This window comes from Bos javanicus, chromosome 1 (genome assembly GCF_032452875.1).
Source record: "Bos javanicus breed banteng chromosome 1, ARS-OSU_banteng_1.0, whole genome shotgun sequence".
Taxonomy (NCBI): domain Eukaryota; kingdom Metazoa; phylum Chordata; class Mammalia; order Artiodactyla; family Bovidae; genus Bos; species Bos javanicus.
In genome coordinates this window covers 66,422,120-66,446,898 of record NC_083868.1, presented here as the reverse complement: position 1 = coordinate 66,446,898, position 24,779 = coordinate 66,422,120, and the positions used below count along the sequence as shown (strand labels likewise).

The 24,779-nt window shown below is 37.8% G+C and overlaps 1 protein-coding gene across 8 annotated transcripts in view; it reads left to right on the top strand.

The window, feature by feature from the left end:
* Nucleotides 1-24,779, top strand: part of GOLGB1 (golgin B1) — a 76,411-nt gene that overhangs the window by 32,976 nt on the left and 18,656 nt on the right. For all 8 annotated transcript variants that reach the window (XM_061402627.1, XM_061402462.1, XM_061402617.1 and 5 more), the window contains 5 exons: nt 3,177-3,291; nt 5,869-5,942; nt 8,944-14,141; nt 14,992-16,903; nt 24,094-24,272. In XM_061402627.1, coding sequence (XP_061258611.1) covers nt 3,177-3,291; nt 5,869-5,942; nt 8,944-14,141; nt 14,992-16,903; nt 24,094-24,272 — 7,478 coding nt within the window. The remainder of the gene's footprint in view (nt 1-3,176; nt 3,292-5,868; nt 5,943-8,943; nt 14,142-14,991; nt 16,904-24,093; nt 24,273-24,779) is intronic.

Here is a 24,779-nt window from a genome sequence, read left to right as displayed (position 1 = left end):
TTCAGTTGCTAAAATTTTGCTTTAAAGTTTTACATCTGTGTTTATGATGAATATTTGTCTGTCTGTAATTTTCTGTAATATCTTTTCCTGAGTTTGCTCTATGTGTAAACCTGGCCTTTTAGAATAAATTGGGAAGTATTCTTTCCTTTTCACTTCTTTGGAATGATTTTGTATAGACTTGGTGTTATTTTTTCCTTAAATGTTTTGTGAAAATTCATCAATGAAGCTGTCTAGTCTTGAAGTTTTCTTTGTGGAAGCATTTGTCTGTATAGATTCTGTTTGTTTCATAACTATTTGGCTATTTAGGTTATCTATTTGTTCTGGAGTGAGCTTTGGTATTTTAATATCTTTGAGGAGATTTGTCCATATTAAGTGTCAAATTTATAGGCAAAAAGTTATTCATAGTAGTCTCTAATTATTCTTTTAGCATATATAGAATCTGTAGTGACATTACCTCTTCCACTTCTGATATTAGTAATTTGTGTTTTCTTTCTTACACAGGTAAGACTGTCCAGAGGTTTATTAATTTTTAGTAATCTCAAAACCAGCTTTAACTTCATTGATTCTGTCTTGTTCTCTATTTTCTGTTTTATTGATTTCTCCTTTGATCTTCATTATTTCCTTTCTTCTGTTTACTTTAGACTTGATTTCCGCATTTCTTAGCTTCTTAAGGTGAAAGCCAAGGCCATTACTTTGAGACCTTTCTTATTTCTAATATAGGCATTTTGCATTAAAAATTCCCCCCTAAAATCTACTGTAGTAGCATCCCACAAATTTGGTTGTATTTTCATCTTCACTCAGTCAAAGATACTAATTTCCCTTTTAATTTCTTCTTTGCCCCCTGGGTTACTTAGTTTCTAAATATTTGGGGGTGATACATCTAGAGGTCTTTCTGTTATTGATTTTTATTTTAATTCTATTGTGGTCAGAGCACATACTTTATATGACTTGACTCTTAGAATTGATCGAGACTTGTTTTATGGCCCAGAATATTGTTTATTTTGGTTAATGTTGCATATGTACTTGAAAATAGTCTGCTGTTGTTGGCTTGAATGTTTTATAAATGTCGATCATGTGAAGTTAGTACTATATTTTTGCTGCTTTTCGGCCTGTTTGTTTTCCCAATTATTGAAAGGAGTATTGAAATCTCATAGTTGTGGATTTATTTACAGTTCTATCAATGTTTGCATCATATATTTTCAAGCTGTGTTATTGGGGGCGTAAACATTTAGGATGTTTATGTCTTCTTGATTATCAAGTGACCCATCGATATTATGAAATGATCTTCTTTATCCTTGGTAACATTCTTTGCTGTGAAATGTACTTTTGTCTGATATTAATATAGTTATTCTACTTTTTTGAGGAATATTAGCATGGTGTATCTTTTTTCACTCTTTAACTTATTTTTGTCTTTATATTTAAAGCTTATATGAAGCGTAGAGTTTGAATCTACTTCTTATCCAATCTGTCAACCTCTGCCCTTTACTTGGAGTGTTCAGACCATTTTCTTTAATGTTGCCATTGACACAATTTTAAGTCTCTCACCTTGCTATTTGTTTTCCATTTTTCCAACTTTTTGCCTTTTACTTTTTTACTTTTCCTTCCTTTAAAAAAATTGATTGAATATTTTTTACGATTCTGTTTTTCTCACTTTTCAGCTTATTAGCTATAATTCTTTATTTTGTTATAATAGTGACTGCATTAGGGATTATGCTGCTATTGCTTAGTCGCTTCAGTCATGTCCAACTCTTTGCGACTCTACAGTCTGTAGCCCTCCAGGCTCCTCTGTCTATGGGATTCTCTAGGCAAGAGTACTAGAGTGGATTGCTATGACCTCCTCCAGGGGATCTTCCCAACCCAAGGATTGAACCCACATCTCTTATGTCTACCTGCATTGGCAGGCAGGTTCTTTATAACCTGGGAAGCCCATTAGGGATTATAGTTGCATTTTAATCACAGTTAACCTGCATATAATATTGTGCTGCTTCATGTATAGAATAAAAACCTTACAATTGTATACTTGTATTTCTTCATTTTGGGGACTTAGTTACTATTTTACTTATGCATATGTTATAAACAAAAAACAAAAACAAAAAAATATAACATGTTATAAACAAAAATTTTTATTTTTGTTTAGTCAGTTATCTTTCAGGAGATTCAAATGATAAGAAAATAAATTTTAATTACCATTACAGTTACCATTTCTGGTGCTTTTCTTTAGGGTAGATCCAGAATTGGCAGTCTCTGTAAGGAGTCAAATGATAAATATTGGAGGCCTTTAGGCCATAACTTTATTTGCAGAAACAGGTAGAAGGCTCTAAACTTTGCCAAACTCTGGTGTAGTTTCTTATTTCCATCTTGTGTCATTTTCCTTCTGCCCAAAGGACTTCCTTTACTGTGTGTGTGTGCGCCCTCTTGAGCACACAAGTCTGCTGGTAAGGGCTTCTTATAGCTCTTGTGTATTTGAAGAAATCTTTATCACTCTGTTGTTTTTAATCTAAAAGCTAACTGTAGAATTTTATATTGATAGGTTTTTTTCTTTTGATACTTTAAGGCTATTACTGCACTCTTTTTTCTTGCATTTTGTTTCTTGGTAAGAAATCTACTGTCATTTTTGTCTCTTTTTTTTTATTTCCAGATTGCTTTTAGGATTTTATCACTGGTTTTGAACACTTTGGTTATAATGTGCCTTCACATAGTTTTCTTCACGTTTCTTGTGCTTGGAATTTGCCTTTTAAATCTGTGTTTATAGTTTGCTTCAATCTGGAAATTTTTCTGCCATTAATTAGTCCAATATTTTTTCTGACCTCTCTCTTCCTTTGAAGACTCCATTTACACACATACTAGATTACTTGAAGTTTTTCCAGAACTCATAATGTGCTTTTAATTTTTTGAATTCTGAAAATTTTCTTTCGTGTGTAATAGACTTGGAAAATCCAGGCTTTGGTCTTAAATTCAGAAGCCAGTGAACTAGAAATTTGTGTGAAAGATTTCATCTATCTTCAGATGAAAAGCATTGCTTTAAAGATTACCTAGGCAGATAAGTAGATGCTATTTTTAAAGTATTTTCAAGGCTGGAGAACTTTTAGAACACAAAAATGCCAGAGGCTGTCTGGACATTAGTATGAGAGTTTTGCACTGGAGAATCATTAATTTGTTGTCTTTCTACAATTTAGGCAGTCACTGAAGAGAGTATTGCCTTTTTGCAGAAGAGAGTGGTAGAACTAGAGAATGAAAAGGGAGTCTTGCTCCTTAATTCTGTAGAGCTGGAGGAGCTGAAAGCTGAGAATGGTACGTATAAATGAAAACCATAATTCTCTGACCTCTTAACCAACAACTTTTATCACTGTATATGTATAACATGTAGATTCAATGATATTAAAGATCTTAGCACAGCTGATAGTTATTGAAGTTAGGATTAATACACATTAAACAATTTGAACACAATGCCAGTGTTTACATAAGTATAACATTTTGCAGTATGGGCTTTAAATGCTGCAGGAGATCTGTATTATATTCATTTTGGAGTGGCCAAGGAATCGTCTCAGATGTATGGCTCGAATAGGACCTTAATAAGACAATGACTTTTTAAATAGGTAAAATAGAGAAAGAACTTTTCCAGTAACAAATTTGTGGGATGAGGTAACAGAGATCAGTATAAGTAAAGATTTAGAGGTAGAAACCATTTTGGTTTTTGCTCATGCTATAGACTGCTTAGAACCTTATCCTTTTTCTCTAGCCTGGCTATTTCTTGAACTCATCTTTCAGGCCTCAATGAGGGCATTAACTTTTTGAGAAGTTGGTCCTAATCTCCCAAAGTTGGATTAATGCATTTTTGTGCTTCTAAAATTCATTTTCAAGGGCAGGGGTCATTTTTTTTTTTCATCTTTTGCTTTACCCTTTCCCAGAAACTAGAATAGTACCTAGCAAATGAGTGACTGCTGAATAAAGTTTTGTTGGATTGAACTAAATTTAGCGCTTTATTCTATTGAACTATGTGTGAACAGTTAGTAAGAATGAAGATATACTTCCTTCCTTTTGTCACCTGCTTCACAAGGACCTTATAGCTTTAGTAACTTGTAGTTAATAATGCTTCACTTATCTAATTTATCCTGGAGTAACTGACTACTGTGCTTTAAGAGTGAGAATGAATACCAAGTAAAGTTCGTACAATTTCCTAAAGTCTATACCAAAATTTCCAACTTAACCATTGTACAGTTCCACTTAGCTATAAACTAAGGTATATAGGGATCATATACCTTTATTAGACTAGTCCTACCATTGCTGATAAAGAATACCACAAATTCAACTCATTATTCAACCCACTTAACCCACTTCTCTGAGGCCTTATCCATGATGTTTATTTTGCAGTTTTGCAAGCAGTCTCTGTCACTTTCATGTGGCTCATTATGGTTTAGAGGTTACATGAGTTCTGTTCTCTTTGCTCTTTACTGCAGGGGTCGCTGGCCCTAAGGTTTTCTGTATTAGTTTTCATGTCTGGTTACCCTTGTTTTATGAGTCATGTTCTATTAATAGTAAACTCACCTTTTGTGCTTCCATTTCTACCACTGTGCTCCTTCCTCAAATACTTGTGAAATGTCTGAACATATTATATACAGTCTTGAATTCATTTGTTTCATGAATGTTCATTTATTCATTCAGCGAATATCTGTGGTGCCTTTCCTATGTACTGGGGACTACTCTAGTTGCTGAGGATACTGCTCCGAACATATTAGAAGACAAGACAGGCCATAAACATGTATATACATAAGAAAATTTCAGAGAGTGATAAATACTAGGATGAAAATAGAACAGGTTACTGCACATGTGTCTGGGGGAAGGAGAAAGTAGTGTCCGAGTGGTCAGGGTAGGCCTCTCTGATCACTGGTTACCTGAATAATGAAAAGGGGACAGCCACACAAAAGAGACTGAACACATCTCATTCCAAGCAGGGAAGAGCAGTGTAAACACCCTGAGGTATGAATAAACTTGATATGTTTTCAGATAGAAGCAAGCCCAGTGTTCTTGGAAGTAGAGTGAGCAAAAGGGGAGCAGTATAGAGTTTGTAGAATAAGTGGGGTCAAATCATGTGGGTCATATTAAAACACTTGGATGTAATGTAAAAAATAAGCTTTTTTGTTTGTAATAAGCTTTTTTGTTTGTTTCGTATACTTGTCTTAGCTTCTCAGAAAGAGTATAAACTTCTTGGGGGCTTACTAACACTCAATATTTTTATCCTCCAAGGTACTACTACCCTTTTTAGATATCCACATTGTAATAAGACATGGGGGCAAACTCAGAAGACTGAATTCTGATCCTAGCTGTATGAACTAGCTGTAGGACATGTCATTTCTTTGTTTCCTCATATGGTCATTGAAGAGATTGGATAGCTCCTTTCTATGCTAAAATTTGATGTCCTTATGAACATATGTGAAAGAATGTAGAAGACATTTTAAGTGCTATATTAATGCATGATGTATAATATGAACACAGAAAAGTTAAAGATAAGTTACATTTATTTCCCTAGAATTCCCAAATTATGCTGTAGAAATAGCTGCTTTTCATCATGTGCTCTGGCTTTTTTTTTTTCCCCCTTTAAAGCCTTCCACTATGTATTATACTTCACTCAGGTTAATCATTAACACCCACTACCCTTCTATCTTATATCTCATCTTTTCATCTTCTTTTGCCACTTCTTTATTTTAATAAAATAAAGGTTTTATCTCCCCCAAACTAGTCTGTTCTTTCCTCTTGGCTATTTCATGCATCTCAAATAGCCTCACACACAATCATACCTCTGTTTTGTTTTTTTTTTTTCCAAACACTTCTACATTTACCTTCTAAGGCTATTTATTTTGTGACTTTCAGAAAAACTATCCTCTCAGATTACTCTCCTGGAGTCTCAGAAGAGAACTGGAGAGGTAGATAGAGAAGTCCATGAGGTAAGTGATGCATTCTTAAAATAATGAGAATATGAGCTTGATCAGGGAGGTGGTTTCAGGCCTAAGCTTTTGTACAGTTTTCTAATGTCGACAGAGAATTACATTACCTAGAAAGTGAGATTTAAGAGAGTTGTAATGGTTATTATTTCTCATTTACTCTCATTTGTTTATAAATATTTGGACATTTTATTTGTGTTGAACCAATGCAAGTACAGTAGCATTTATTTGGTATTTGATATTCTATTTTGCATGCTGGGTTATCATTTATCTCAACTTCTTTGCCCATCTCAGAAAGTTTCTCAGTAAAGAAATTAGGTGAAAATCTCCAGTCTCTCCCTACCACCCCCTTCTCATTTGGCACAGTTTCACTTAGGATTATATTCAAAAGGTATCCTTAAAGAATGGTGCTTTTTATAACCTGAAAATCATTATAAGAAATGTGTGATTGCTCAATATTCTGCTAATTTAAGATGATTGTTGGCTGTATTGTGTTTAATTGTCCTTCCATTTAGGAAGTCAGTGATGGGGAATTTCCTGGTGGTCCAGTGGTTAGGACTCCATGCTTTCACTGCCAAGGGCCTGGGTTTGATCCCTGATTAGGGAACTAAGATCACACAAGCCATGTGGCATGGCCAGAAAAAAAATGAAAAAGAAGAAGTGAGTGATAGACTCATAAATGGCCTTGAGGAATAATGTAACTTCTTTACAATAGTGTCTGCTTACTTATTGTATTAGAGTTCTCTAGAGAAACAGAATTAATAGGAAGTGAAATATATATAAACAGGCTTTATTTTAAGGAATTGGCTCATGTAATTGTGGAGGCTGACAAATTCAAAATTGCAGGGTAGGCTAGCACACTGGAGACCCAGAGAAGTTGCAGTTTGAATCTGAAGGTAGTCTGCAGGCAGAATTTCTTCTTTTTGGAGGAGGGCCATCTTTTTTTGGTTATGGCCTTTAACCAATTAGTGAAGCCCATCCACGTTATGGAGAGCAGCCAGCTTTACTCAGAGTCTGCTGGTTTAAATCTTCACTTTATCTAAAAATACCTCAACAGAAACATTTGGAGTAATGTTTGACCAATTATCTCAGTATTGTGGGCTAACCAAATTTGAGGCATAAAGTTAACCTCCACATTTACATTCAATTATGTTTTCATATGATGTTCTGTTCACAAAATTGTGAAAAGTGGACTAAATTTTGAAAATAATTTTAACATTATATGGTTACTGACAAATTATGAGAGTTTAGTAGTGAAAAATGAATCTTGTTTAGCCAAGGAGATGCTTAATGTTTTAAGATGCTTAGCAATTAATGTCTAGTGAAAACAAATGCAAGAGCAGATAAGAAATATGGGAATCTATTAAGAAAAACAAAATATCCAGAAGGGAGAACAAATAGGAAACAGTGGAAAAGTAAGGGGAAAAAAGCTCCACAGAAATTGTAAAAGCAAGGGTGACTAAGATAATTCCTTGTGATAAGAGAGAGTGAATAGAAAAGGTCCATAGAAAATGTAAGCACAGTCTAAAGGGGAAGACTAATACCAGAAGGAAAAGTGAGAGTGGCTAGAAAGAGCAAAGTTATCCAGTTTCTGCTCTCTGATGTATAACATTGACTTTAAAAAAAAATCAAGCCAAAGTTAATTGAACTCTATAGATAGGATAGGGAGCAGCAGAGAATGAGACTAGGGAAGGAAGAGAGTGAGTGAAATGGCATGACAGAGAGTTAGTAAAGAGGAAATAAGAATACTTAGGATATGAGACCAGGAAAAGGAGTTAGTTGTATTTCCATCTTCTGGCAAAAGTGATGCCTTGACTATATTAGATTTTTCATGTATGTAGGAATGGATAAATAGTAATGTGACATGAGGAAATTATAAAGGAAATTTTCCTCTGCTAAAAGTGTGTCCAGTTTTGGTTTCTATAAATGTGAGTATAAGTAATACAGAGAGTGAAGAATTTTAAACAGTTAAAAGTGCTAATGAAAAATGATGAGATAATAACTTTCTGTAAAATAATATATAGTTCTGAAGTAATGATTTCTTTTCTTTTACTCAATGGCTGAAAATGATACCAAGATAATAGGTAATATTCATTGAGGGCTTACTGTGTGCCAGCTTCTGCTAGTGAATGGCAGAGATGTGAACTCTGGCAGCTGGACTGCAGAGCTTGTGCGCTTGGCCACCACATTGTTTGACAATCCCCTAGTTTGTTTGTTTTTTTTTCCTTCGTATCAAGTTGGAATTTTTTGGGGGGTGGGGAGAAAAGCTGCTGTTGACAAAGATGGATATTTTATTATGTATATGGTTCCCAAACTCATTTAATAAAATACTAAATTTACCATGAAATTCACTGGTTTTGTCCCAGGAAGACAATTATGGAAATAATTTATATGGATTGAGCAGTCTAATACAGTAAGCTTTGTAATAGTAACTTGGTTAATATTTTGTCACATGGGTCCGTAATTTCTTCCCAAGCTCCAGCAGAACTCTTCTTTGATTATTTTATCCTGGTACTTTATCTTAATCAACTTGTCTGATAATCTGTTTGTCTGTTAATAGCTATCTTATCTAATACTTCCTATTCCAATAAATAGTTTAGGAAAAGGAATCCTGTAACTTATTTCTTGGCATGAGATGAAACAAAAATTTATTTCTTGCTTTGCTTTTTATTTGTAAGTAGTTCTTAGGAGAAATAAGCAGTTTTAATCTGAAGAAAAAGTTTCCCAAGTGAGGAATATTTAGAAAATGAGTCCCAGGTTTCCTTAGGTCTTATGAATATGACTTGACTTCAGTGCGGGATTGACAGGATGCCCTCAGAGGTCCAAGTTGGGAAATAAAAACTGATTTTAAAAGTATTTAGCAGTTTTGTGGTAGGAAAGTTTGGATGGAAAGTTTTCGGTTTTGTAAAATGCACAAAATACCAGTTTTTAGTTAGGCTCTTTCCTATAAAACATTTGATTGAGGTGCTTTCTTTTTTTTTTTTTTTTAAAAAAAAAACAACAGGTGAGCATGGTTGATATTACCAGGCTCAACAAGAGCAGTTTTTCTGCTGAGGAAAGTGGACAAGATGCCCTGGAGAACACATTTACTCAGAAGCATAAAGAACTATCTGTTTTATTGCTGGAAATGAAAGAAGCTCAAGAGGAGATTGCATTTCTTAAGCTGCAGCTTCAAGGCAAAAGGGCAGAAGGAGACCCTGAGTTCCTTGATCAGAAAGAAATGAAACAGATAGAGAGTGAAGGAATACCTCCAGTTAAAATGACAGTGTTGCTTGAAGATACAGGGCAGCATTTTCCACCGACACCAGATAAAGAGAGCAGTCGCACAACAACTGAGAAAGGAGAGCAGATGAGCCCCGAACACCAGCATAGACCATCTGAGGAAATATCTTTAACTTACACCGGAGTGGAATTAAAATCAGCCGAGCAGGACAATGATGATAAACCCTCTTCTGCTGCCCCAGGTATTTGTCAGTGTCACCAGGATGAATTAGAAAGACTAAAAGGTCAAGTTTTGGAGCTTGAGGTAAACCTTCATAAAGCAGAAGAAATCTATGAGAAAAATTTAGATGAGAAAGCGAAGGAAATAAGCATGCTAACCCAGCTGATAGAAGAGTTTAAGAAAAATGCTGAAAACACCAACAATGCCTTTACTGCTTTGTCTGAAGAAAGAGACCAGCTTCTTGCTCAGGTGAAGGAACTTTGTGTGGTAACGGAACTGAGGGCTCAGGTACAGCAACTAGAAGTGAGCCTTGCAGAAGCAGAAAGGCAAAGAAGACTTGACTATGAAAGTCAGACTGCTCATCACGACTTGCTCACTGAACAGATCCACAGCCTCACCATAGAAGCCAAATCTAAAGATGTGAAGATTGAAGTTTTACAGAATGAACTAGATGGTGTGCAGGCTCAGTTTTCTGAGCAAAGTACTTTGATCAAAAGCCTGCAGAGCCAGCTGCAGAAGAAGGAGAGTGAAGTGCTTGAGGGGGCAGAACGTGAGAGGGAGGTCTCAAATAAGGTGGAAGAACTTTCACAGGCTCTTTCACAGAAGGAACTTGAAATAGCAAAAATGGATCAACTCTTACTAGAAAAAAAGAAAGATGTGGAAATACTCCAACAGACCATTGAGGAGAAGGATCAGCAAGTGACAGAACTCAGCTTTAGTATGACGGAGAAAATGGTTCAGCTTAATGAAGAGAAATTTTCTCTTGGGGTTGAAATAAAGACTCTTAAAGAACAGCTGAATTTATTATCCAGAGCTGAAGAGACCAAAAAAGAGCAGATGGAAGAAGATAAAGAAATTGTTTCCAGCATTAAACAGAATTATGATGAGTTGAGCCCAGCAGGACTAATAAGTAAAGAAGAACTTCAACGTGAATTAGACCTTGTAAAGAAAGAAAGTGAGCAGAGAAAGAGAAAGCTCCAGGCTGCTCTTATTAATAGAAAGGAACTTCTACAGAAAGTCAGTAGATTAGAAGAGGAATTGGCCAAAGTGAAAGATGAACCCAGCAAAGAGATCCTGCTCCATGAGAGTGAGAGGAGGGAAGTGGAGGAAGATAAAGAAAGCAAAGAAGACTTAGAAAAACGTGTGACTTCTAAGTGCCAAGAAATAGAAATGTCTTTAAAACAGATAATATCTGAGAAGGAAATGGAACTAGAGCACATTAGGAAGGATTTGGAAGAAAAGGCAGCAATAGAAGAACAGTTACAGGCTGTGGTCAAACAGATGAATCAGAATTTGCAGGAGAAGACAAACCAGATAGATCTGCTCCAAGCAGAAGTTGTTGAAAACCAAGCAATTATCCAAAAGTTAACCACAGGTAACAAGGATGCAGGTGATGGAGACTCAGCAGCACCTGTAAAAGAAGCAGTGGCCATCAGTCCACTTGGTGCCGGCAGTGGAGAACACTGGAAACCAGAACTGGAAGAAAAAATAGTCGACCTTGAAAAAGAAAAGGAGCAACTTCAAAAGAAGCTACAGGAAGTATTAACCTCTCGCAAGGTGATTCTAAAAAAGGCACAGGAGAAAGAAAGACATCTTAGGGAGGAGCTAAAGCAACAGAAGGATGACTATAATCGCTTGCAAGAACAGTTTGATGAGCAAAGCAAGGAAAATGAGAACATTGGGGACCAACTAAAACAACTGCAGATTCAAGTACAGGAATCTATGGACAGAAAACTCCCAGGCAGTGGCCAGCAGGAACCAGGCGCTCCCACTCAAGGTTTAGAAGAACCTTTATTCAAAGCCACCAAACAGCAGCCTGTTCAATCTGTTTCAGAGTCTGACTTGCACCCAGACTGGCCTTCTCATCTTGGAGATACAGATGCTCTGCAGGGCAATGCTGCTATTGCCCAGATTAAGACCCAGCTGAAAGAAATAGAGGCTGAGAAAGAAGAGTTAGAGTTAAAGGTTAACTCTACAATAAATGAGCTGACTAAAAAATCAGAAGAAGTATTTCAGTTACAAGAGCAGATAAATAAACAGGATTTAGAAATCCAAAGTCTGAAGGCAGAGTCCTGTGAAGCTGAAGCCCACGCAGAAACCCTGAGGCAAAAACTGGAAAGCAGTCAACTAGAGATTGCTGGATTAGAGCAGTTAAGAGACTTGAAGCCTGAACTAGATGAACTGCAAAAACTCATAAGCAAAAAGGAAGAAGAAGTTAGATACCTTTCTGGACTGCTTAGTGAAAAGGAAACAGCCCTTACTAAAGTACAAACTGAGATAACAGAACAAGAGGATTTAGTAAAGGCACTGCGTACACAGTTGGAAATGCAAGCCAAAGAACATGATGAGAAGATAAAGCAGTTCCAGGTGGAGCTTTGCGAACTGAAGCAGAAACCAGAAGAGACTGGAGAAGAAAGTAAAGCAAAACAGCAAATACAGAGGAAGCTGCAAGCTGCCCTCATTTCCCGAAAGGAAGCACTAAAGGAAAACAAAGGTCTCCAGGAGGAGTTGTCTTTGGCCAGAGACACCATTGAGCATCTCACTAAGTCTCTGGCAGATGTGGAAAACCAAGTTTCTGCTCAAAATAGAGAAAAAGATGTATTCTTAGGAAAGTTAGCTCTTCTTCAGGAAGAAAGAGATAAACTCATTGCAGAAGTGGACAGATCTTTAATGGAAAATCAAAGTCTCAGTGGTTCTTGTGAAAGTCTGAAATTAGCACTGGAGGGTCTTACTGAAGACAAGGAAAACTTAATGAAGGAAATTGAATCTTTGAAATGTTCCAAGATTGCAGAAAGCACTGAGTGGCAAGAGAAACACCAAGAGTTGCAAAAGGAATATGAAATTCTTCTGCAGTCCTATGAGAATGTTAGTAATGAGGCAGAAAGAATTCAGCATGTCGTAGAAACTGTGAGGCAGGAGAAGCAGGAACTTTATGGCAAGTTACGAAGCACAGAAGCAAACAAGAAAGAAACAGAAAAGCAGTTGCAGGAAGCTGAACAGGAAATGGAGGAGATGAAAGAAAAGATGAGAAAGTTTGCTAAATCTAAACAGCAGAAAATCCTAGAGTTGGAAGAAGAGAATGAGCAGCTTAGGGCAGAGGTACATCCTGCAGGAGATACATCTAAAGACAGTATGGAGGCACTTCTTTCTTCCAATTCCAACATGAAGGAGGAGCTGGAAAGGGTCAAAACAGAATATAAAACCCTTTCTGAGGAGTTTAAGGCCTTAAAGGCAGAGAAGGACTCTTTAAGTGAAGAGGTTCAACATTTAAAGCATCAGATAGAAGATAATGTGTCCAAACAAGCGAGCCTGGAGCCCACTGAGAAGCATGACAACCAGATGGCTGTCACTGAAGAGGCGACCCCGTCTGCTCCAGGTGAGGCTGATGAGCAAGATTCCCCAGGGATGAACACAAGGCCTGAAAATTTAGAATCCACTCTATCAGAGAACAGTGCCAAGCCTGACATATGTGAGAATGTCAGCTTACATGATGAAATTAATAACTACCTTCAGCAGATTGATCAGCTCAAAGAAAGAATCACTGAATTAGAGGAAGGCAGGCAGAAAGACAAGGACTTTAGCCAGAATTTAGAAAACGAGAGAGATGCTTTATTGAGTCAAATAGCGGCAAAGGATGGTGAACTAAAAATGCTTCAGGAAGAAGTAACCAAAATAAACCTATTAAATCAGCAAACCCAAGAAGAACTTGCCAGAGTTACCAAGTTAAAGGAGACAGCAGAAGAAGAGAAAGATGATTTGGAAGAGAGGCTTATGAATCAGTTAGCAGAACTTAATGGAAGCATTGGGAATTATTATCAGGATGTTACAGATGCCCAGATCAAAAACGAGCTACTAGAATCCGAAATGCAGAACCTTAAAAAGTGTGTGAGTGAATTGGAAGAAGAAAAGCAACAGTTAGTCAAGGAGAAAACTAAGGTGGAATCAGAAATACGAAAGGAATATATGGAGAAAATACAAGGCGCTCAGAAAGGACCTGGCAATAAAAGCCATGCGAAGGAACTGCAGGAGCTGCTAAAAGAAAAACAGCAAGAAGTAAAGCAGCTGCAGACGGATTGTATTAGGTACCAAGAGAAAATCAGCGCTCTGGAGAGAACTGTTAAGGCTCTAGAATTTGTTCAGACTGAGTCCCAAAAAGATTTGGAAATAACCAAAGAAAATCTGGCTCAAGCCAATGAACACCGCAAGAAGGCAGAATTGGAATTAGCTAGCTTCAAAGTACTGCTAGATGATACTCAAAGTGAAGCAGCAAGGGTCCTAGCAGACAATCTCAAGTTGAAAAAGGAGCTTCAGTCAAATAAAGAATCCATTAAAAGCCAAATGAAACAAAAGGATGAAGATCTTGAGCGAAGACTGGAGCAAGTAGAGGAGAAACACCTGAAAGAGAAGAAGAATATGCAAGAGAAACTGGATGCTTTGCGTAGAGAAAAAGTCCACTTGGAAGAGACATTTGGAGAGGTTCAGGTCACCTTGAACAAGAAAGACAAGGAAGTTAAGCAACTTCAGGAAAACCTGGATAGTACTGTGGCCCAGCTGGCAGCTTTCACTAAGAGCATGTCTTCCCTCCAGGATGATCGGGACAGGGTGATAGATGAAGCCAAAAAGTGGGAGAGGAAGTTCAGTGATGCTATTCAGACCAAAGAAGAAGAAATTAGACTTAAAGAGGAGAATTGCAGCGTTCTAAAGGATCAGCTTAGGCAGATGTCCATCCATATGGAGGAACTGAAGATCAACATTTCCAGGTAAATGAATAATAACTCTTTTAGCTCTTCCAAAGGAAATTGAAGGCAAAGGAAGTCATAAACTATTTCCATTCCCTTTAATATTATGGGACTAATTTTGGTGTAAATTTCCCCCCAGAAGATGTATTCCCTCTCACTTCCATCTCACTGTCTCTCTGTTTTTTGCAAATGACTTTCTGCTACAACTTGTCTTGGCATGAAAAATTAATTTACTTCTCTACCCATTTTTCTGTTGAGAGATCTCTTAGACTTTTTCCTTTCTTTTCATTTTCATTTCTACTGTCCTTGCCCATCTCTGAATTTTTACCATAGTGTAAATTTCTATACTCTCAAATTACTGTCTTAGCCTTTGAAATTATCTCCTCTTTTCTCTTCCCCATATTCCACATCAATTTATATTGCATATGCCTGCTGGAGTTATTTTCCTCAAACTCCAGTTTTATATCACTTTAGTTCAGGAACTAACAGCGTCCCCACACTATACTCTTTCATTTTAGTAGAATCCCTCTGCTCAGAGACAGGTTTCCTCATTTGCCTCTCATACCAAGGTTATTTCATTCAGGGGCCAGACAACAGCTTATCTAGAACCAAGTACAAATTGGGGGCACTCTTCAGAGTATCCAAACTCATGTCACTAAATTAACAACAGACTTTGGAGTTTATTTTTATATAAATTCTTAGATGCAATATACCTTTAATACAGAACATTCATAGAACTGATACTTCTTTATTAAAAACACCTTCAATTATGAATGTTTATTCATTTATAGATCTGAGTACCTGTTGTGTTTCTTAGGCATCAAGTACTTTTCCATTGAAATCTGTAATTAATGACCTTCTTTCTTTCTAGGCTTGAGCATGACAAACAGATGTGGGAGTCCAAAGCTCAGACAGAGGTCCAGATTCAGCAGAAGGTCTGTGATACTCTGCAAGGAGAAAACAAAGAACTTTTGTCCCAGCTCGAAGAGACTCAAAATCTATACCGTAGTTCTCAGGATGATTTAGCTAAGTTGGAATCAGAACTGAAGATTCTCAGAGACCAGTCAACTGATTTAAATAACTCTCTAGAAAAATTTAAGGAAAATAAAGAAAATTTGGAAGGGATCATAAAGCAGAAAGAGGCTGATATCCAGAATTGTAAGTTCAGTTATGAGCAGCTGGAGACTGATCTTCAGGCCTCCAGGCAACTGACCAGTAGGCTGCATGAAGAAATAAACATGAAGGAGCAGAAGATTATAAGCCTGCTTTCTGCCAAGGAACAGGCAGTCCAAGTGGCCGTGGCTGAACTGCATCGGCAGCATGATAAAGAAATTAAAGAACTGGAAAATCTGCTGTCCCAGGAGGAAGAGGAGAACACTGTCTTAGAAGAGGAGAACAAAAAAGTTGTTGACAGAACCAATCAGCTTATGGAAGCACTGAAAAACATAAAAAAGGAGAATATGCAGCAGAAGGCGCAGTTGAATTCCTTCGTTAAATCCATGTCTTCCCTCCAGGATGACCGAGACCGCATAGTCAGTGACTACCAACAGCTGGAAGAACGACATCTCTCCGTGATCTTGGAAAAAGACCAACTCATTCAAGATGCTGCCACTGAGAATAATAAGCTGAAGGAAGAAATCCGGTGCTTGAGAAGTCATATGGATGACCTTAATTCTGAGAATGCCAAGCTCAATGCAGAGCTGATCCAGTATAGAGAAGACCTGAACCAAGTGTTATCAAAGAAAGACTGTCAGCAAAAGCAGCTCCTTGAAGCTCAGCTTCAGCAGGTCAAGGAGGTGAAAGGTGAATATGCTAAATTAGAAGCAAAGCTCAAGGAGTCTGAAGAAGCAAGGGAGGAGCTGCAGAGGTCCTCTCTTGCCCTCCAGGAGGAGAAACAAGATTTAGCTAAAGAGACTGAGAGCTTGAAAGTCTCTCTATCGCAATTAAAGAAACAGTTGACAGCCTTGCAAGAAGAAGGTACTCTAGGAATATTTCAGGCCCAATTAAAAGCCAAAGAAGAAGAGGTACAGAAGTTAAGTACTGTCTTTTCTTCCTCTCAGAAGAGAGTTATGGAACTGGAAGAGGAATTGGTTAATGTTCAGAAGGAAGCTGCCAAGAAGGTAGGTGAAATTGAAGACAAACTGAAGAAAGAATTAAAGCATCTTCATCACGATGCAGGGATAATGCGCAATGAAACTGAGACAGCAGAAGAGAGGGTGGCAGAGCTAGCAAGAGATCTGGTGGAGATGGAACAGAAGTTACTCATGGTCACCAAAGAAAATAAAGATCTCACAGCACAAATCCAGTCTTTTGGAAGGTCAATGAGTTCCCTACAAAACAGTAGAGATCAGGCGCATGAGGAACTTGAGGAACTGAAAAGGAAATATGAGGCCAGTCTGAAGGAGTTGGCACAGCTGAGAGAACAGGGCCTCATAAGCAGGGAGAGAGATGTTCTTGTTTCTAAAGCTGCATTTCCAGTGAGTTCCACTGAGGATAACAGCTTGCCCCACCTTGAGAAACTTAACCAGCAGCTTCTGTCCAAAGATGAGCAACTGCTTCACTTGTCCTCACAACTGGAAGATTCTTACAACCAAGTGCAGTCCTTTTCCAAGGCTATGGCCAGCCTGCAGAATGAGAGAGATCGCCTATTGAGTGAACTGGAGAAATTACGCAAGTCAGAGGACGGGAGGCAGAGGTCCCCAGCCCCACCTGCAACCAGCCCTGCTGAAGTACAGAGTTTAAAAAAAGCTATGTCGTCACTCCAGAATGACCGCGACCGACTAGTGAGTGTTTAGTTTTTTCTTTCCGGTCTTCTTCTGAGAGTTTTTGAAACTTTCTTTAAATTGATTTTCATTTTTACAGAAAATGGTAAAAATTTTTATTCATTTTAACTTGGTATTCTGGGATGATCTCATATGCCCCACAGATTGTTTTTGGTCTTAGAGAAACATTATTTAAATTACTTTAAATCTTCCATTGCTGTTTTAAAAAAATTACAGATTTCCTTTGCAAGAACTCACCATGGATCACGAAAGGACTAAGAGATGGAGAGCTATTTTATATATTTTATACACACACACACACACGCACACACACACGTGTTTCTGGAATTTGTCATAGTTTAATTGAATGAAAGTATTGGGATCACTTAAGTGCTTTTTCACACTGATAGTTTAGTAAAATCTGGTAGAATTAAGGGTAAAGAGGAGTCGGCTTATTTTTGTACTTATCTAAACACAACCCTACTTTGTCAAAAAAAAAAAAAAGAGTTAAATGTAAAAGGGATTAATTTAAATAATTTTACATGACTATTTAGTAAAGCTTTATTTGCAGACTGAATCATTTTCCCACTTTGCTTTATATATCCAACTTTTTTTTTTTTAATCTTAGAGAAAGATAAGGAAGATCTCCAGTGTTAAATTTTTACTGCTTTTAAGAGGATCCCATAGTTTAATCCAGGTCTTTTTTTTTTTTTCCCCTGAAAACTTGCATATTATCAAAATTTAGAGGCAAAACTAGAACTGTATGAGCCCAGCCAGGCTGTCAGGATTCTACTTTGTGACATTATTCTTTTCACTTTCATGACAGTTTCTTAACTCTGTCTAGGCCATATACTCAAATGGGCAATAAATTGAGCTTCAAAAGGCTAAATTTTCTATTTTTAAATCCAGAATATGAAAATTCTAGTTTTTAAGATTGAAAGTGAAAGTGAAGTCGCTCAGTCATGTCCGACTCTGTGACCCCATGGACTGTAGCCTACCAGGCTCCTCCGTCCATGGGATTTTCCAGGCAAGAGTACTGGAGTGGGGTGCCATTTCTTTCTCCAGGGGATCTTTCCAACCCTGGGATCGAACCCAGGTCTCCTGCATTGTAGGCAGACGCTTTACCGTCTTAAGCCACCATTATTAGCCCAGGGGAAAAAATTAATTTCTCCTAAACTGTAAAGTCTTATGCAGATTTTTTTTTTCTTGGTAGATAATATGTTCATTCATATGACATTTAATACTGAATATTTATAGACAATCTTTTTTCCCTTTTGTAATCTGAACAAAACCTCCCTTTTCAGCTACAATTTTGACATTAATACAACTTAGGCATATTTATTTTTAAAATAGTTTCAGTTTAGCTGACTTTGTTCTAGGAGCTTAAGCTTTTGTCATTGTTTTCAGAATGCAAATGCAAAAAGTTTTCTTCAGGACCATATATACCTCACATATAGTTTATAGCAGAGGTCCCCAGCCTCCAGGCGCAGACTGGTATCTCCTTCAGATAGCAGTGGCGTGAGACTAGAAATAAAGTGCACGATGAATGAAACGTGCTTGAATCATCCCCAAACCATCCCCATTCCACCCGCCCCCGGTCGCGGAAAACTGTCTTCCGTGAAACTGGTCCCTGGTGCCAAAAAGGTTGGGGACTGCTGACTTATCCAGGTGTTGATTATCTTCTAGGTCAAAATCTTCTTCCTGAAAGCTGGTAGGATAGAGTCTGAATTAGCTATGTTTTATTCAATGAGTTGCTTTACTATTTTTAGCTATTGTAAATACTAGGGACTAAACTTTCCATCTCTTAACCCCTGTTCTATTAATACCTTTTTGTCTGCTGGGTATTTACAAGCCAAAGCGTTTTTTATTTATTTGATTTTTTTCTTAATATATATATTTATTGAAGTACAGTTGACTTACAATGTTTTAGGTACACAGCAAGGTGATTTAGTTATACATATACACATATATTATTTTTGAAATTATTTTCAAAATACTGACTATAGTTACCTATGCTATAAAGCCAGCCTTTTTTAATTTCCATATAACTCATAGAAATGTTCTTCTGTTTCCTAAGGCTCTAACTGTCTATGATTTTATTTCATTTAATCATCAAAGTCTGTCATTTCTTTTTTAAAATTTTTGTACAATTCTTAAAGGTTACTTTTGATTTACAGTTATTACAAAATATTGGCTGTATTCCTGCATTGAGCCTATCTAGGGTCTATCATTTCTTTATTCATAGTGTGCCTCAAATATTTCTTTTTTCCTTTCCATCATCAACACCTTAGGATAAATTTTTAACACTTTACCCTTAAATGGTTTTAATGTTGGTGCTCCCAGTTGTTACCCCTCCATTGCTGAATACATTTTTCTGAAACTACTCTTTTATTACTGCATTGTTCAGTAACCTTTAAAAAGTATTCTATCTCTAAAATATGCTTAGGATTCAAACCTCTTGGTCTGGTTTTAAGACCCCATGGTTTGTATCTGCCTGTCTTTCCAGCGTCCCCTTCCCTACTCTTTCTCTTATTGTCAGCCATCTGATCTGCTCACCCACAAACTGGTCTACTTACCCACATTACCATCCTTTGAACAAAAATGTCCTCTCCATTTTCCTTTTTTGGGCAAATATTCCTACTCTTTAAAGGTTGTTCCAGAACTTAGATCCTCTGGTCACATTTCCAGATCACTTGATTGTCTATTACCTTCTGTCTGTACTTTCCTCGTGCTTCTCTTTTCCTTTGTCCCATGTTGTCTTGATATATATGGGTGTGTGTGTTTGTGTGTGTAAAATTTCTATACCTTTGTATTTTTTTATTGCACCATTTAAATTTCAAACTCCTGGTAAATGTCATATCTTATACGTGTTTGTATTTCACATGGTTTTTAGCAGAAAGGTAGTTAATCATATGGTAGATAATCAGCAATTGTGGTGGATATTCTCTATCAGTGTGGTTGTTACTGAAAACACTGTTTTCTCTATTTTGTGAAATTGGTGTGTAGGGAGATTATAGGAACTTTTGAGACTGAGGCTTTTATATCTGCCATGACTGAATCATAAAGCCTAATTGCTACTGCTACTGCTGCTAAGTCGCTTCAGTCGTGTCCGACTCTGTGCGACCCCATAGACGGCAGCCTATCAGGCTCCCCCATCCCTGGGATTCTCCAGGCAAGGACACTGGAGTGGGTTGCCATTTCCTTCTCCAATGCATGAAAGTGAAAAGTGAAAGTGAAGTTGCTCAGTCGTGTCTGACTCCTCGCGACCCCATGGACTGCAGCCTACCAGGCTCCTCCATCCATGGGATTTTCCAGGCAAGAGTACTGGAGTGGGGTGCCTAAGCAGGGTTATAAATCACATGAAGGCCTGACAGTCTGACTCAGTGATATTGCATACAGGCCCTGCCAGTCTGCTGAGGCCCTTCTGCATACTTACTGAATGTATTATTAACTCCATCGACTCTTCTTTTCCATGCATCTTGTTCTCACTCTGTCTCATGAGCATTGAAATTTCTAGTCTCTCAGCCACTGGCTGCATGTATGATAACATTTCAATCACTGTCAGTTTAAATATTCAGCCCAGGCCAGCAAATTATCACCTCTGCCTAGACTAGGCTTCCTTTCTCTCAGGACCACCTAAGGGAGGAGCTCAGTTTGAAAGGAGCTCAGGTTACTTTGGTCCTCTTCTTTCCATAGTTAAAGGGAAGTTTCCCAAATAAAGTCTGAGGGTCTAAGTGGCAAGGAGTTAATAACCCAGGGGATTCTACTAGGGCGTAACTGACAACTCTGGAAACATTTTGGAGTTTTCATCACCCAAACTTCCTTAGGACTTTCCCATAATCAAAGGAAGCACTTGGGCAGTTCCTGTCTAAAGGATGGAGTGCAAATCTCTAGAGGTGCCTTTTCGTTTGTATGTGCACTTCAGTCTGAAAGTGATTTGAGGTAGCGTTTAAAGATATGAGGGGCTTCCCATCTGGGTCAGTGGTAGAGAATCCACCTGCCAATTCAAGAGAAGCAGGGGATGTGAGGGACTTCCCCAGTGGCTCAGCGGGTAAAGAATCTGCCTGCAATGCAGGAGACATGGTTTTGATCCCTGGGTTGGGAAGATCCTCTGGAGAAGAAAAAACCCACTCCAGTGTTCAGGTTGCAATATGGAGTTGCAGAGAGTCTGACACAGTTGGGCGCAAGCACCTCCCGACCTATGTATTACTTTTATTTTCCTTGTCTCCTTTGTTTTTCCTGGAATGAGTAATGGTGTTTTTGTTGTTACTGAGTTTTCTTTGTACTTATCAATGTAATTTAACCCTAGATGTACTGTCATTTATCCACATTTTTCAAGATGTTTATTTTCCTGTATGTTTTGTCTTCAGGAAGAAAATTCTCTTGAACTCTCTTTTTTGCTCTTATATGTATCAGTTGCCCTATATTATTCCTAGGACATAATTTTCTTTCTAGAATATCTCCCTCCTGTTCTTTCCTGTGTTAGATCTCCTGTTTCTTATATTCTCTGTTTTCCTCATCTTGGTTTTGTGCCATCATTTTGTTGGAATAAATCAGTAACTCTCCAAGAAAAGATACAGGGGAGGTAAATGTCTAATCGTTTCCGGTGGTTTGGTGGAGCACAGAATTCTAGGCTGAAAACGATTTCTCTTCAAAACTGTGAAGACATTGTTGTATTCCCTTTTAGCTTACATTGTGGTTCAGGAGTCCAAAGATTCTGATCCTTCATCCTTTTTATGTGATCTAGTTCTCTCTCTGTTTATCTAGTTCTCTCTCTTATCTTTCTCTCCCTCCCTCATGTCCGTCTCTCTCTCTCTGGAAATACAGTTGGACCTTGAACAATATGGCTTTAAAATGCATGGATTCACTTATACATGGGTTTTCTACAGTAATAAATACTACAGTATTCTAGGATCAGCAGTTGATTGACTCTGTGGATGTGGAACAGCAGATATAGAAGAACCACATATACGAGGGGCTGACAATAAAGTACACACGGATTTTCAACTCACTCTTGTGTTGTTCAGTGGTCAACTGTATATAGAATCTTTCAGTCCAGTATGTTCTGATGTTTCACAATAATGTGTTTTGGCGTGAGTCTATTTTTATTCATCACTCTGTCTAGTCCTTTGAATCTAAGAATTCATGTTCATCAATTTTGAGAAATTCCTTTGAATTCTGTTTTACTACTTTCCCTTGTCCTTTTTCTCTACCACCTTTTTTTCCCCTGTGAAAATCCTGTTATTTAGATGTAGGGCCTTCTGGCTTGGTTCTATAATTTTCTTACCTTTTCTATTCTTTTTGTTTTATTTTGGGAAGGTTTTTCTCACCTCTGTCTTATGAATCCTGTATTGAAGTTTTCATATTTGTTATCATGTTTCTGATTTCTAAGGATTTTTTTTTTTTTTTGGTCTCATGGATAGATGTTCTTAATTTATCTCTCCAAGTAGATTAGGGGCAATTTTGTTCTTTGAAATTTTCTCTTGAGTTTTTCTTTATAGTTTTAAAATTTCTGCTGTAATGCTTCTGATTTCCAATATTCTCTTAAATCTTTGAGTACATGACATGCTTTCCTCTGTTAATGTCTTCTGAATTACTTTTCTTTCAGTTTCTTTTTATCCCTGCCTAATGTTAGCTGTTCTTCAGGGAAGGGTTAATCAGTGGTTTATTCTTCATGTTCAAAGGTGGAGTCTAAAAAATGCTTGTGGGTGGGACTTCCCAACTGTGAGTTTCAGCTCATGGTTATCTTGCTGAGCTTTTTGAGGGCAGTCCCCATGTTGATATCTTTAGTTCCTCTTGGGTTAGTCAGGTTTTCCAAAGAAGACCTCTCCATTTCCTGCATGGATGGTTAAGGCCTCTGTGTCAGAACTCTTCAAGCTGAGTATGGGAAAGTCTTCTAATATTCAGAAAGCATACATTCACTTGATCACTCTGGTGCTGGAGCAGTACCTTTACCTTCAACTGTTCCATAGTCCAGAGACACTCCTTCAACCTTCTCTAAAGGATAAAATTCTAGTTGTCTGTCAGAGTAACAAAAAGTGTGAAATTGGGAGTGTTTTTAGGGATGTTGTTGTTCTTAAGCATCTTTCATCTGATCCTGCTTATTTCAGCTATCACCTCCTCGCTACTCCCATCACCATCTTTTCCAAAAAGTACCTAGTGCTCTTAATTCCTAAGCCTTTTGAAGAGTCTGCCAAGTAAGTTCTGTTGGTTCTTGACTTTCCCTACTGCCATCTTAAGACTTGCCATTCCCAGATCTGTTAAGTCAGTTACCATTTATACATCTACTTTTTAGCTTCCAAAATTATTTTCATTGCTACTGACTCCTCTCTTGTTGTTCTTGTTCATGTGTTTTATGCTTATAAAATATCTTTATTGTAGCTTTAGTGATATTTCCAGATGGGTGAAAGAGATATGTGTTTAGGGCCCCCCTCTTTGCCCTGACATCCTCACATTATTTCTTACTGCCAAGCTTTTAATGAACATTGGGGGTAAAGAGTTAGAAGATATATCTGCAATGTAATAGATAGGCAGGTTTGTTAATTAAAGGCAAGTTCATCATCATCAACACCGCCCCTGACTTTTATATGTTAATTTTCTTGTCAAATTCTCATAATCTTTATAAGAGGTACTGTAATTATCTTCATTTTATAGGTGAAGGAAATTAAAGCTTAAAGAGTATGTGAAACATGCCCACTATGTGGGCAGGATAGCTGACTCCAAATTCTAACTGTTCTTAAGCACTGGGCCTGGGCATCACTGCCTTCTTTATAATCAACATCATCTATGGTAGAATTAAGGTTGATATTCATGAACCAGTGTTTAGAAGCCTAGCCAGGGCACATGGTTAAATAGAAAGCCAGTCTATCTTTATACTTTTTATCTTAGGGAGTTACCACCCCCAAGCAGCTGTAAGTGCATTGTCTATCCCATCTCCAGAGTTTTAAATCTAGAATCAGCTTAGGACCTCAGGGCCAGGGGACTGGGAAGTTGCAGTAGTTGTTGGGCTTTGCTGCCTTCATGGCCACTCCATGGGGAGATTCCCACCAGCCTGGCTGCGTGCATTTCACTACATTAGGGATTCATGCTGCAATTATGTCAGTGGATTGTTAGGTATTAGTAGTCTATTGTGATGTTGACTGACTTAACAGGGAGCTAGCTATGTTCATGAAATGTGATAAATCACCCTTTCACTTTCCTTTTGGTTAAAGCTGAAGGAGTTGAAGAATCTGCAGCAGCAATATTTACAGATTAACCAAGAAATCACTGAGTTACGTCCACTGAAGGCTCAACTTCAGGAATATCAAGATAAGACAAAAACATTTCAGATTATGCAAGAAGAGCTAAAACAGGAAAACCTCTCCTGGCAGCATGAGCTGCATCAGCTCAGGTATAGTAATCTCTGCTTTTCAACCCTTTCTGTTGTTGTTCGTTGTTGTTCAGTTGGGAAGTCATATCTGACTCTTTGTGACCCCGTGGACTGTAGCATGCCAGGCTTCTCTGTCCACTATCTCCCAGACTTTGCTCAAACTCGTGTCCATTGAGTTGGTAATGCCATCTAACTATCTCATCTTTCGCTGCCCTCTTCTTCTGCCCTTAGTCTTTCCCAGCATTAGGATCTTTTCCAATGAGTTGGCTCTTCACATCAGGTGGCCAAATTACTGGAGCTTCAGCTTCAGCATCAGGCCTTCCAATGAATACTCAGGACTGATTTCCTTTAGGATTGACTGGTTTGATCTCCTTGCCATCCAAGGGACTCTCAGGAGTCTTCTCCAGCACCACGATTTAAAAGCATCATTCTTTGGCACTCAGCTTTCTTTATGGTCCAGCTCTCACAGGACTACTGGAAAAGCCATAGCTTTGACGATATAGACCTTTGTTGACAAAGTGATATCTC